The 13,678-nt window shown below is 40.2% G+C and overlaps 1 protein-coding gene across 1 annotated transcript; it reads left to right on the forward strand.

The window, feature by feature from the left end:
• The first annotated feature begins 3,005 nt into the window (after positions 1-3,005).
• Positions 3,006-7,526, forward strand: LOC147853186 (uncharacterized). Its single transcript, XM_087333709.1, has 8 exons — positions 3,006-3,569; positions 5,001-5,079; positions 5,157-5,252; positions 5,499-5,549; positions 5,662-5,711; positions 6,893-6,964; positions 7,081-7,157; positions 7,267-7,526. The coding sequence occupies exons 1-8, from the start codon at positions 3,021-3,023 to the stop codon at positions 7,319-7,321; spliced, it is 1,029 nt and encodes a 342-aa protein (XP_087189835.1). The 5' UTR covers positions 3,006-3,020; the 3' UTR covers positions 7,322-7,526.
• The last annotated feature ends 6,152 nt before the right edge of the window (positions 7,527-13,678 follow it).

Raw genomic sequence — 13,678 nt, forward strand, 5'->3', positions numbered from 1 at the left:
GGTGGTGAAGCCATTTTGATGTTTGTTCAAAAAGGGAGTTATTGTATGAGCAAATAGGTCTAAAACCTATTGGGTTTTTATGGAGTTTTGGGAGGAAATAGATATTGCATACTTTGTACCCTTTTGAGGGTTTACGTAGTATGTAATTGGCTTCTATGTTGGATAGGGTACCAAGATGGTTATTAACAATGTTTTTCAATCTATAGGATAATTCCTCAAGTGGATAGTGGGAGACTTTTTTATATGTATTAGTATCAGAAAGGTGTTCTATAGCTTTGTTATAGTACGTGTCCTTATCAAGAACACACACTCCAACATTCTTGTCAGCAGGTAGGATTATGATTTTGTTGTTTTTCTTAAGAGATTGTAAGGCTAGTGATAAGTGAGGTGCAATCCTAGTGGGTTTTAATTTGAGTGTATGAAGTGTGTCCCTAAAGATAGTTTGGTGTTTAGATATAATGTTTTCTAAGGGAGTGTACTTAGTAGGAGGTTGCCAACTAGGGTTAGGTAGCTTAAAGGGATTTTGGGGCAAATTATCCACATCTTTAAAAAAATGTTTAAGTCGAAGGGTCCTACTTAGGCTATCAAATTCTTTAAGTAGGGTAGGGGATGATGGTGGAGAAGATGGGAGGATGTGTTTCAAACCTAGGCTAAGGAGTTGTGTCTCATGTTTAGAGAGGGAATAATTAGAGTGGTTGTGGATCCTACTAATTCTAGGTTTATTAAGGAGAGGTGTCCAAAATTTATTACGGGGTTTCCTACTATGGGTCTTTTTCACATATGGGGAGAAGGGAAAATTAGGTGTATGACGTCCTAACCACATGAAAGTATCTAAAGTAGAAGTAGGTCTATCGAGAAGGTAAAAGAGACGTTTCGCGGGATGTATGGCGTGCCGAAACTGTTTACTATCGCGTTTGGCACGCCTAGCTACACGTTTTTTGTCCTAACATTATTACATGGGAAAGTTTGTAGTTTTGTGGGAAGGGGCCGATTATTGTGAGTACGGATAGGTTGTTTTCTATGAGGGATTTCATATAAGTGTGGGGGAAATTTTGAGGGTGCGGTAGAATATTGAAATCTACTAGAAGTAGAAGGGGAGTTATGAGTAAAGAAGGGGGGGGTATGTGTAGGAAATGCATGAAAAGGGGGAGGGGTATAGTTTGGAAATAGGGAAACGTTGTGGGGGTTATTAGGGGGGAAATGCATAGGGGCATGGTTAAAAAATGGGGGAGGGGTATGAGGGGGGTTTATAGAAAATAAAGGGGGGGCATGCATCAAATTTGTAGGAAGTAAGGAGGGGGGGGGAGGGGCGTGATTAGGGTTAAACGAATATGGGAAGTGAGAGGGTATGTTTGAAATTGTCTGCAGGGATGGGGTGGGGAGGAGAGGAGGAGGAGGAGGGCCGCGAGGGAAAGACGGAAGGTCGTTCGTGCCATGGCTTGCATGATCTCGTTAGAAAATCCATTGACCGTTTCAAAATTCATTAGCCTTGGATAGAAATGACAAATGTGGTGTTAGAAACATTGAAGTAGATTTGATGTTGCCGTGATTTGGTATGGCTAACGGTAGAAACATGGATAAAGAGGGGAAAAAGAAAGTGTATAAAATGTGGGGAAAGGAAAAAGGAAAGCAAAGGGGCCATAGATTGTAGTATGTACACATATTTAAGAAAACATAAAAATATGAATAAGATTAGGGGATATGGCCTTCATTTGATTTAAAAGGTGTAGAGTTTGAATATTTTAGCGTGGTGCAAATTAAGGACTATTTATCCTTTTTTCTATTTCGAAGAAAAATACAGAATAAAAGCATTAAATGTCGAAATTAGGTGGCTCTTTTTATATGAAAGAAAGAGAAGATAGCTTATTTCGTGTCGCTCATGTTGTGTTTTAAGAGTGCACCATTAGGCTTCGTGAGGATTGTTTTTCCATTCTTCTTCTCCTCAATGTCCTTGAGGTATTCGGGTTTTATTTTCCTCTTCTTCGTGAGCATTTAGGGTTCTTCTTCTTCTTGTTGTTCTCAAGCATACCTTGAGACTAATTCTTTAGCTAGCACCATTACGTGTTGGTGGCTTCAAAGAAGGGTTTCGACAAGCTCACATACCGGTCGTTTGAAGGGAGGACAATGTGACCCAAGAACAAACACTACTCCGATTCAAGGCAGTGTAACCATTGGAGGTGGTCATGGTCTCGGCATCCCACTTAACTCGTCTATATCGAAAGCTTCAATGCTCTCATTTTTGTTTCCGTTTGTATTAGTGGTTAACTCGACATTAGTACCATTATAATCATTTATCTAGAACCTTTGTAAACCCTATTTCGGCATACAGAGTGGCCCATTTATTTCTTATTATTGTGCAATCAATCCCTTCGTAATCTCATATATTTTTGTGCTATTCGCGTGTTTCGATTTTAACCTTGCGCGTTAATATTCATTCGACTCATTACTCTGACGAGCCTTCGACTCTAATGAGATTTCGAGTCTTGAAGAGCTTTCGACTTTGATGAGCCTTCGAGTCACCTAACATCCACACCCTCCTAGTTCTTGTGACCTCCCCTAATCCAAGACCCTCATGGTCCCGCTCGAGGAACACACGCACGTGTGCGACAACGTGATGGAGGCGGGTTAGAAATGGGCGCTCGCGTTCTTCGAGATAATGATTGGACGGTCCAGATTTGCACAAGAAGAAGAAGAAGAAGATGAAAGCCCATTCATCCCTCTCCCTGCACCGTCCGTTCCAGGCACGTGTACATACACAACACGCGTGCGCGCGGGCATATATATACATAGATAGATATGTTACAACTTACATGTATGTATGTACATACATGATGATGTGTATATATATATACATTTATTTAATTAATTAATTAATTATTTATCTATTTACATTTTTATGGGAAGGAGGGAGGTGCAATCGGATTGTTGGATCGCTGGCGAGCGAGAAGCTCTCTGTTAGCTTGCTGCAAGAGACAGAGAGAGACAGAGACAGAGACAGAGACAGAGACAGAGAGAGGGCTATGGCTGGAGATGAAGCAGCAGCAGCAGGAAGTCGCAAAGGAGGAGGCTTCGACTCGGAACCAAGTGGAGTAGAAGTCAAAAAAAAATCAAATGCAGTAGAAGAAAGAAAAACCCAGAAGTCAGGGCTCGGGGTGGGCAAGAACTTCTTGGCAGGAGCTATGGCAGGAGCAACATCCACAGTTCTCTTCCAACCATTCGATGTCGTAAAGACCCACATTCAAGCATCTCCATCCTCCACAAACCCTGGGATCCGAGATGTAGTAAAATATATCATTTCTCGTAAAGGGGCATTGGGGCTATGGGCGGGCACAACTCCTGCATTCGTGCGCGTTGGGATTGGTGCTGGACTTTACTTCTCTATGCTCGGCCCCATCTTGTCACTGCTTTCCACAGGTAGCTTCACCTCCCCTTCTTCCTCAGGGGGGGCATCGACTGAACAACTCCGCAAGACGCTCCCGAATTCGGTTATCCTTGGTGCGGGCGCGCTAACTAGATCTGTCGCTGCTTTCCTCGTCTGCCCCATTACTGTCGTCAAGACTCGCATGGAGGTAGAGTTGCTATTTTGAATTTTCTTTTTCTATTTTGATGTTTGGTAGATGTTATTGCATCATATGGTAGGGCAAACAGTTTAGACCTGGTCATTTGAGGGCTTGATTTTGGTTTTACCTATGAATATCTTGCAAGAATATTCAAAGGGGGATGAAAGAGTATGTCTTCTTTGGTTTGTTGTAGCATTTTTCATTTGCTTCATCACGGTTGTCAAGACTTGAGTGGCAAGTTTTATGCTACTTGATTTTGATTGAATCCTTGATTTGTTTTTCTGCAGCATATAAGTGATGCATTTACTAAGGGCTGAATGAATATATTTTTTGCATTAGCATATGATCAATGAACATGTCCTTTTTATGTATTTTTCTCATCACACTATACATATTTAATTGTTTTCTCTAGCATATTATGCAGGACATGGAGGATTGGTTGAAATTGTTTTATTTGATTTATTCTGCACATCATATGATTATTATATAATTGTTTTTCCTAGCATATGATGCAAGTGATATGAATGTGTCTTCTTCAATGCATTCCCTCACCACATGAATCCCATTGTTTCTCAAATGATGTTGGATATGTATATAAGACATATTCATTCATCATCTCTGCCTCTGTATATATATATATGTATGTATATATGTATATGTATATATATGTTAATAGCAATAGGTGACAGTTTGGTTTGAGCCAAACATGGTTAAATGACTTGAACAATTTGGTTTTGTTTTGCTTGTCGTGGAAGGTTGATTGTTTGATTTGAAAATGTTAAGCTTAACGGTTTACGGTTTATCAAGTTTGAAACTGTGGTTTAAACACCTTAAGGCTATTTGACATTAAAATGAATATGTTTCTTTAATGTTGATTTTTATTTATTTCCTTACTCTCAACTTTTGAAGATTTTGAACTCCAATAAACTTGATGTTTTATTAACTTTATGAACCTCTTATGAATTATGAGTATTTTTTCAATGTTATGAGAACTTTTTTTTCATATTTTTTGAATGTAGCTTTTCCATATTTTAAAGCTCTTGACTCTCAAATTTATTTTTTATGCAAAGTATTTGTGAAACGCTTTGAATGGTTTATGCCTATGGGTTTAAACAGTTCAGATCGGGGGGTCTCTCAAATGGTTTGGTTTTAAAGTGTTTAGGTTTGAGGATCTCTTAAATGATATTGGTTTAAACAGTTTCGACTTTAAATTAAAACCGTTTTCTGGAAAAAAAAGAACAGTTTGACGGTTTGGTTAAGTTTTGATTATTTTAAATTGTTCCATTTTAAACTAGGTTTGAGTCATCCAATCTGGTTTGAGCTGAACTGAACCACTACTTTGAGCTGAGATTGCTATGTGTTAAGGGAACTAGTTTGCTAGTTTTGAACTTCATGTTAGCCAGTTAAATCTGATTTACAATACAATGCAGGGGATTGCAGTATGAAGCAGCATCAGGTATGCGATACTCTAACATCATAAGTGCACTAACTGTCATTAGCCGCGCAGAAGGGTTGAAAGGTAATATCTTAAACAAACTAGTGGTTAGTAATTCAGATATTTATAGACATTGTTTAATAGTCTCCCGTTCTTTGTAGGCCTTTACAGTGGTTTGCTTCCAACAATCCTGAGAGATGCACCTTATTCTGGTCTATATCTTCTCTTCTACAGCAGCATACAAAGGAACCTAACAGGTCTAGCTTTGCCACTCTCTCGGTATGTGTGTGAATGTTAGTGTCATTTATGTATTGAGCCATTTCGAGATTAATCTGGATTCTGAAGTATTTATGAACGTTGTGATGATGCTAAAGTAAGGAAGAATAAATCTGAAAATTTCAAATCATTAGGCACATTGTTCGAAGTATTTCAAGGTTATCATGAAGTTTTTAATCTATTTATATCATGCTGATCCTGTTATTGTTATTTATTTGATGTTTTAGAGTGGCAAGGTCAAGAGAAAAATTCACAGTTGCATTTAAATTTTCTGGCTGGTAAAGCTTTCACTTGATTATGGGATATATAATTATTTATCAAAGTTTGTTTTAAATTATGGACATTGTGCGTTTGACCACTAATTTTGCGCTCTGTTTCCTCCTTGTTCAGGAGCTGTAGCGGGAGCAACTGCAACTGTTATGACTCATCCACCTGATGTGGTAAGGGTCTATTCTCGTTGTGCTTCTCACAGTTAATATTTTTCTAGAAGGAATAATGGCACATGTCTGGAACTGAGTTTTCTAAAATGGGATAGTTATGCATAGCTATGTCTTTCTTATAAACAAATATATATAAATACTGTGCTCTTACAGTTAATATTCTTCTAGAAGGAATGATGGCATAATTGTGTCTTATAATCAAATATATATCCTATATTTGATATTGATGCAGTCCTAAGTAGTTTTGAAAGAGTGCAGAAACTACACAAATGTGAATGAATCAGTGGGTAGAGGTAGTTAAAATAGGCTATATGTTGTATAGAGTTAAGTTCCTAAATCATTAAGCTGAGCAACTAATGGGGGTAAATTGGATTTTCGCTTATGAATGTGTGATATGTGTCTGTTCCAGTTCCCTCTGTATCCCTGAACTATTGCTTACGTGCTCAAGGTTTAATATTTAACACTCATGTTCATCCAAACAAGTTGTTCTTGTTCACATGGATCTATGCTATAATAATTTTGTGAAGAGCAAAACTTGTGGGTGTTATGGTATCAAAACCATTGAATTCGAAGGGCTTTCCTGGGAATCTCCATGGTGGGTTGAATTTGGAGCTCCTAAAAGGGAAATAACTTCGTGGAATGATGATAGCTATGTGCAAAAGGCAAGGTACCAACTACATGGAACTCTATATATACCTGCATAAACCATTGGTCTGCAGTTAGAAGTCATTATTTGGAAGTATGCAATATATGAGAGGAGCACAGAGCACGTCTCTTGTCCACGGCAAATTCATTTATCTCATTATCTATTTTCCAATATGAACAATTCTATGCCCCAATCTTCCCTGGTAAAATGACATTTCTACTCATCCTCAAAATCCCATCGTGTGAATCATAGGTAGAGAGGCGTAAAGCTAAAATACCTGAAAAACATGGAATTTTTGTTATTTTAGAAAGTATTTTCAATTTAACCTAAATGGGTAAAAGAAGGTTATCATCATGAGAAATAAATGAAAAACGCCATTTTTAATAGAGAGGGAGGATTACATGTACAGATCCTCATTGTTTATGAGGTTGGGATTAAAAAACTAATAATGGTTTTGCTCTGCAAGTTTTTTATTTTGGTCCAGAAAATAGTTCCTACAAAATGTTCATATTTCTTGGATTTCTTTTGAACATAGGTAAGGACGAGGATGCAGTTGCATAATACAGGCCACGTCAGTATATTTTCAGCGGCACGTACTATATTCAAGGTAACCAAATATATATATATATATATATATATCTACCATTATATTTATTGCTAGTTGTCCAGTAGTTTCTTTGGATTAATTTTTTTCTGTAAGGCTTAATTTTGGTAATGATTCAGGTGCATGGAATTAGTGGTTTCTTTGCTGGAGTCCTTCCTCGAGCTGGGAGGAGGGCTGTTCATCAAGCATTTTCCTGGTATGTGAAATCTATCCTTAAAACAGCTAAAAACTGGAGGGATGTTATACAATATGCATATGGATCTAATATATTTCAGCTTCTAAGATGGAAAAAACAAATATGGCAGGACCATCTATGAAGAGATTATACGCATGACAAGCCAAGTAAAGCCCGCTGACTAGGTTTCTCTTTGCTGCTGTGTATATTTAACAAAGGAAAATATCAGCTTTTGAGTAAAGGAAATTTTTACTCATGTATATATACAAAAGAATCAGCCGCCTTTAGAAAAAAAACAGTATCATTTCATTTTGCCATTGAACCACATACTGCAAATAATTTATTTGTGGCTTGCTCTCACCAATAAAAGAAAGTTCATAATCTAATGCCGTTCTTTTGGTTGATTCTTCAATTCGTTTTAATAGTATATTGTGCTGCACATACGCGCCACACACTCACACAACATACTCACACCCATCCACACCCACACCTATGGACACAATATAGGAGATAGCATACTCTCTATTTCATCTTATTCATACTAACGATCCATAGTGACCTCTTCATCAGTGTTTATGTTTGGAATCTTCTCTTGAATATACTTATGATGGTGCCAGAATGGTGCATGGAGGGTGCCAAAGTCATCATGTTGCAATTCAACATCATCCTCTGCACATTGTCCCAAGTACATTTGAAATCACATGCCAATATCAAAACTCACAATCATGGGGATAACGATCGAAACAAACACATGTGAAAAGATGCATAATCGGAGTCTCCAAAGGTGCATGGGATAATGCTAAAGTCTTTATGATGTTCTTACCTATCCTCTCTAGCTTCACAAATCATCTATATCTAAAAACACATAAGACTGTATTAATCTTAATCACGGGTTAATGGCTAAAACAAAACTTATATATATGAGAATATGCATGACCCATCCCTTCTATATCCTTGCACTTCTTCCCTTTTTCATACAATTTTTGTGGTGTATAAGCTGCTTCTTGTTGACATATTTAATAGTCTAAAATATCTTTAGTAGACGTGCTTCTTGTTGACATATTTAATAGTCTAAAATATCTTTAGTAGACGTACACAGAATAATAAAATGAAGTATGAACAATCATTATACCTTGGAGATTGACGCATCTAATTGTAGGGCCAACCTTAGAGATTAGATGCTCAACATATCCAAGAGCCCTTCGATGTGTAAGGTTGGTTCTATGCCCGTACTTGGTGTTTTGTTGTTAGATATTACAACATTCACTCAAACAATTCTAACGTGAGTGATTTTAAATACAAAATTATACCTCTACAAAAAATGAGTCAATACTAATTAACCCTAATATACATGTACAAAATCAATTTAGTATTGAACAAATTGTGTGCCTCTACGTTAGGTTGTAATAGTGCTACATTAGTACTAAACCAACATCATATCCCAATCGGAGGTCAATGTGGCTCAAAATCTCGACAAAGGAAGAAGCAAGTAGAGAAGTCTACATAAGAGAGACAAATCTCATGTTAGGTCCAAATCCAAAGGAAAGCTCACATGCATCTATTGTGGAAAACCTAGACACTTCTAGAAAGACTATTGACACCTTAAGAAAGACAAAGGTGCTCCAAACAATGTCGAACCCAAAAAGATTTCTGAGGAGAAGGGCACTTCAGCTATGGCTACGAGTGAAGAAGAATTTCTATTCATTTGTGAGCAGGCAATTGCAAACCTTGCAAGTGAAGAGTGTGCTTGGGTGATCGACTTCAGTGCATGATTCCATATAACTCCCTCGAGAGAGTGTTTCTCGTCTTACACAACTAGTGACTATAGCTATGTAAAGATGGGAGACAATGGAGAATGCAAGATAGCTGACATTGGAAGTGTATGCTTGAAAATGTTGACCGGTTGTTGGTTGACCTTGAGGGATGCTCGACATGTGCTAGATATTAGGCTGAATCTGATATCGAATGGATGAATGGATGATGAAGGCGACAATGGTAATTTTCGAAACGACAAATGGAAGTTCTATCAGGGAAATCTCATAGTGGCCCGAGCATAGAAACGTGGCACTTTGTATATGATGCATGCCAAGCTGTGCAAGGACGAAGCAAACGTGGCAACCAACTCGAGTGGAGAGATATGGCACAAGAGGCTTGGCCACATAAGCGAGAGAGGCATGCATATCCCAGTCGACTAGAAACTTCTTCCAGAAGTCAAAGGAGTGCACTTGGAGAGATGTGTTGACGGCATGGCCAGAAAGCAAAATAGAGCTGTGTTCCACTCGAGACCACCAAAGAGAAGAGAAATTGCACTGGAACTGGTACACACAGACGTGTGCTACGTGGATGCTCCATCACACTTGGCGAACAGTACTTCGTAACGTTCATTAACGAGTACCGTCAAAAGTTGTGGGCTTTCGTACTAAAGTAAAAGGATCAAGTATTGTCGTTCTTCAAAGAGTTTCAGGCTAGAGCTAAAAGAGAGTTGGGTCAAAAGCTGAAGGCTGTTTGAACCAACAATTGTGACGAGTACAAAGGACAGTTCGAAGAGTATTGCAAGTCCCAAGGTATTTGACTCGAATATATAGTGCCTAAGACCCCTGAGCTGAATGGGCTTGTAGAGAGGATGAATCGAACTATCATGGAAAGAGTGAGGAGGATGTTGTCGCATGCAAAGCTGTCAAAATCGTATTGGGATGAGGCAATGTACACGTTTGTTTATCAGTGCACGATCAACAGGTATCCCTCAGTGCCCCTGAAAGGTGATGTCCCACAGAGGGCATGTACAGGTAAAGATGTCTCCTATCAACACTTGAAGGTGTTCAGATGTCTGACATATATGCATGTTGCAAAAGACCAGAGGTCGAAGCTCGACAACAAGTTGAAACCATGCATATTCTTGGGGTACTCAGAGGATGAATTCGGCTACAGGTTGTGGTATTTACTCGACAAGAAAGTGGTGAGAAGTCGGAACATCGTGTTCTTGGAAGACAAGAAAATCGAGGATTGGAAACAATAGAAGTCGGAATTGGCTTCCTAGTCGACTCCCACTTCTATGATCACATGTCTAGTTGATTAGACACAATTGACTGTTAGAAGATAGCTAGTCGACTTAGCCAAATCGGAATTAGTCGACTCAGAGCAACCGACTGATACATATGAGTCTGAGTCGTTCTACCTTCAGAGATCGATTAAGGCATATGAGTTGGAGTCAGTCGATCTTCAGCAACTGATCGACATGCATGAACTCGAGCCGAATGAAGAGTCAACAAATACATCCGAACCTGAGCTGACTATGGGAGGTGTGATATCCACTCAGACAAAGGAGAGCACCCACTCGATACTCCAGTCAATATGTTCTATCTGTTGACTAATGAAGGTGAGCTAGAATGCTATGAAAAAGCCATGGCTGATGAGCACAAAGAGGAATGACAAAGTGCAATGCAAGGCGAAATAGACTCCATACATGAAAGTTACACTTACGACTTGGTGGAGCTATCGAAAGGCAAGAGAGCCTTGAGGAACAAATGGGTATTCAAATTGAAAAATGGGGAAGATGGTATCACACCTAGATACAAGGCCCAAATTGTAGTAAAGGGATTTCAACAGAAGAAAGGGGTCGATTTTGATGAGATCTTCGCACCAGTTGTAAAGATGACATCCATTCGAACAATGTTAAGTATTGATGCCAGTATGATCTAGAAATAGAACAATTGGATGTCAAGACAACATTCTTGCATGGCGAATTAGATGAAGGGATCTATATGCAACAAGCCGAAGGCTTTGTGGAGAAAGGAAAAGACAATCGGGTGTGTTGACTAAGGAAAAGCTTGTATGGTCGGAAGCAAGCTCCATGCCAATGGTACAAGAAGTTCGAATCCTTCATGCTGGAACATGGGTTCCATAAAACACAAGTTGATCATTGTGTGTTTTTCAAAAGGTAAGATGAAGGCAACTTCTTGATTCTCTTGCTTTATGTTGACAACATGTTAGTGGTTGGATAAGACACCAAGAAGATAGTGAGCTTGAAGAAAGCACTAGGCAAGTCGTTTGCCATGAAAGATGTTGGACCGGCAAAGCAAATATCAAGGATGCACATAGTTCGTGACAGAACTAAGAACATGTTATGGTTATCATAACAGAAGTATGTGACAAAGATCTTGGAAAGATTTGTTAAGAATTAGGTAATTAAGCAAGGGTTAATTAGTACCTAATTATGCGATAAAGTTAAGCGGAAGATTAAGTGATATGTGTGTGTATGTGTGTGAGAGGAAGAGAGAGAGGAAGTTACACTTATGAACAACACAAGATGGGGGATGGTTAACTCTATATTTATATTAGATTAGCATCATCATCATCAAAATACAAAAATACCCACAATGGGGTATATATAGATCTCATGTGTAAGGGTGCACATGTGTGAGGAGAATATGGGTACAAGGGTGTAAGTCCTATATTAAATGTACTTGGGAGTGGAGGATCTAGAATATCCCACTTAAGTACAAGGTCCTATTTAAGGCGTTATAGTCAACACTTCTAACTAGATTCTATCTAGGTAACTAAGAAGTTACATGGTTGACTAACTAACTAAACTAAGTTGAGCTTGATCTCTCAACACGCCCCCTCAAGCTCAAGTGTGAGGCCTCTAACATCTAGTTCTGCTTTCGGCATTGTCCGACTTTCGATGTCGGCTTCTGTGCGGTTTCTGTGTGGCTTCCGTCTGGCCTTCGACTTTCTTCAACGTGGCAATGTTGGGTCCTCCCCCTCAAGCCGGTGATGAAGGCTTGTAGTGTGTGGGCGAAGGCCGACTACTTCCACCCATTGTGGGATACGAGCCACTTCGGTGGAGCTCTTTTGCTCTTGTTTGGCCGGCACTTTCATTGCGAAGGCATAGTGATGGGCCATGTACTCGTTGTAGCCGTGCCAAGTGACGGGGTTCTTAGTTCTAAATGAGAGTCGAAGTTTTTTGCTCGCTGATGTGAGCGCCTTCTTTACTCCGGGTGTCCGCATGATGGGTACACCACACCTTTGCCTTTGTCCAAGGTCGTACTTAGTCGCGATGTGCTTGGGTCGCACGGGGGCTCTTGTGGCCCACTAAGCCTTGTCGTAATCGGACTTTCTTCGAACATGTGTTCGAAGCGATCTCCATCTTCTACCTCTTGTTTGGCGGATTCCGGGTCGAGCGGAATCGGAATCAAAGTTGTCTCTGGTGCGTACCAGGATGCGGACTCGTCAAAGACTACGTCTCGACTTACCCAAACTGATTGGGTAGAATGGCTGTAGCACTTGTATGCATTTTTCTCAGACGAGTATCCTATGAGAATACATTCCTCCGACTTCGCGTCGGGCTTCTGTCGTTGTTCGTTTGGGATGCGTACATTCGCAATGCTTCTGAACACCTTGAGGTGAGACAGGATCAACTTCCTTCTGACGAGCTTGTACGGAGTTAGCTCATGCACTCCATTAGTGGTGCATCGATTAATGAGATAGACAGTCGTGGATGCCGCGTTGGCCCAATAGAAGTTTGGCATGTGCTTCTCATGTAACATGGCCCGTACTACCTCGAGTATTTGCCGATTCTTCCTTTCGGCGACTCCATTTTGTTGGGGTGTGTGTCGACATGAGAATTCTCTCCGAATGCCTTCACTTTGGAGGTAGGAGGTGAATTCATCGGAGAAGTACTCCTTGCCTCCATCCAATCATAGGCATCGAATGTGCCGACCGGTTTTTTTTTCGACTTGGCCCTTGAGCTTTTGGAAGTGGGAGAACACTTCACCCTTCTTCTTCATTGGGAAGATCCACGTGTAGCGAGAGTAGTCGTCAATGAAGGGGACATAGAATCGGCATCCGCCAATCGTCGGCGTTTGAGCCGGTCCCCATACATCTGAGTGTATAATGTCGAGGAGGCCTTTGCTTGCGTAGCTCTCCTTCGAGAATGTGAGTCGATGTTGTTTGTTGAGTTGGCATGCTTCGCATACTCGGTCGACTTGTTTCGACTCGAATGTCGGAAGTCCGATGATGACTCCCTTTGATTGCATTGCTCGAAGCCGTTGGAGGTTTATGTGGCTGATTCTTTTGTGCCACAACTCGATGCTTGTCTCGGTTTTGAGACCTTTGGCATACATGGACGATTTCACCTCGTTCAAATCAAGGATGAACATTCGACCGTTTCTCCGTCCCTTGGCTATGACTCAGCCATCTTTCTCGATGAAACAACCTTTGTTGTTGAAGCGGACTTGCGTGCCTTGCTCCACGATTTGGCTAACGGAGACCAAATTCTTCATTATTGTGGGCACGTGTAAAATATTCTTGATGCAAGTTTGCTTGCCTTCTTTCCCGAATGGGACATTGCCGATGTGCCGAATGGGATGTGTGGTGTCGTCTCCCGTCTCTACGAAGCCGGGTCGATCCGGTATACGCAAGACATTAAACCACTCTTTGTGGGATGTCATGTGATATGAGGCACCGGAATCAACGAACTGTCGGAATTCCGTGCTCGGCCACAACCGAGGAACAGGATCGATTCACAGAAAACAGGAAATACA

This window comes from Azolla caroliniana, unplaced genomic scaffold (assembly GCF_043228905.1).
Source record: "Azolla caroliniana isolate FFs.n. ecotype wild unplaced genomic scaffold, voAzoCaro1.0.p SCAF_17, whole genome shotgun sequence".
Classification (NCBI taxonomy): Eukaryota; Viridiplantae; Streptophyta; class Polypodiopsida; order Salviniales; family Salviniaceae; genus Azolla; species Azolla caroliniana.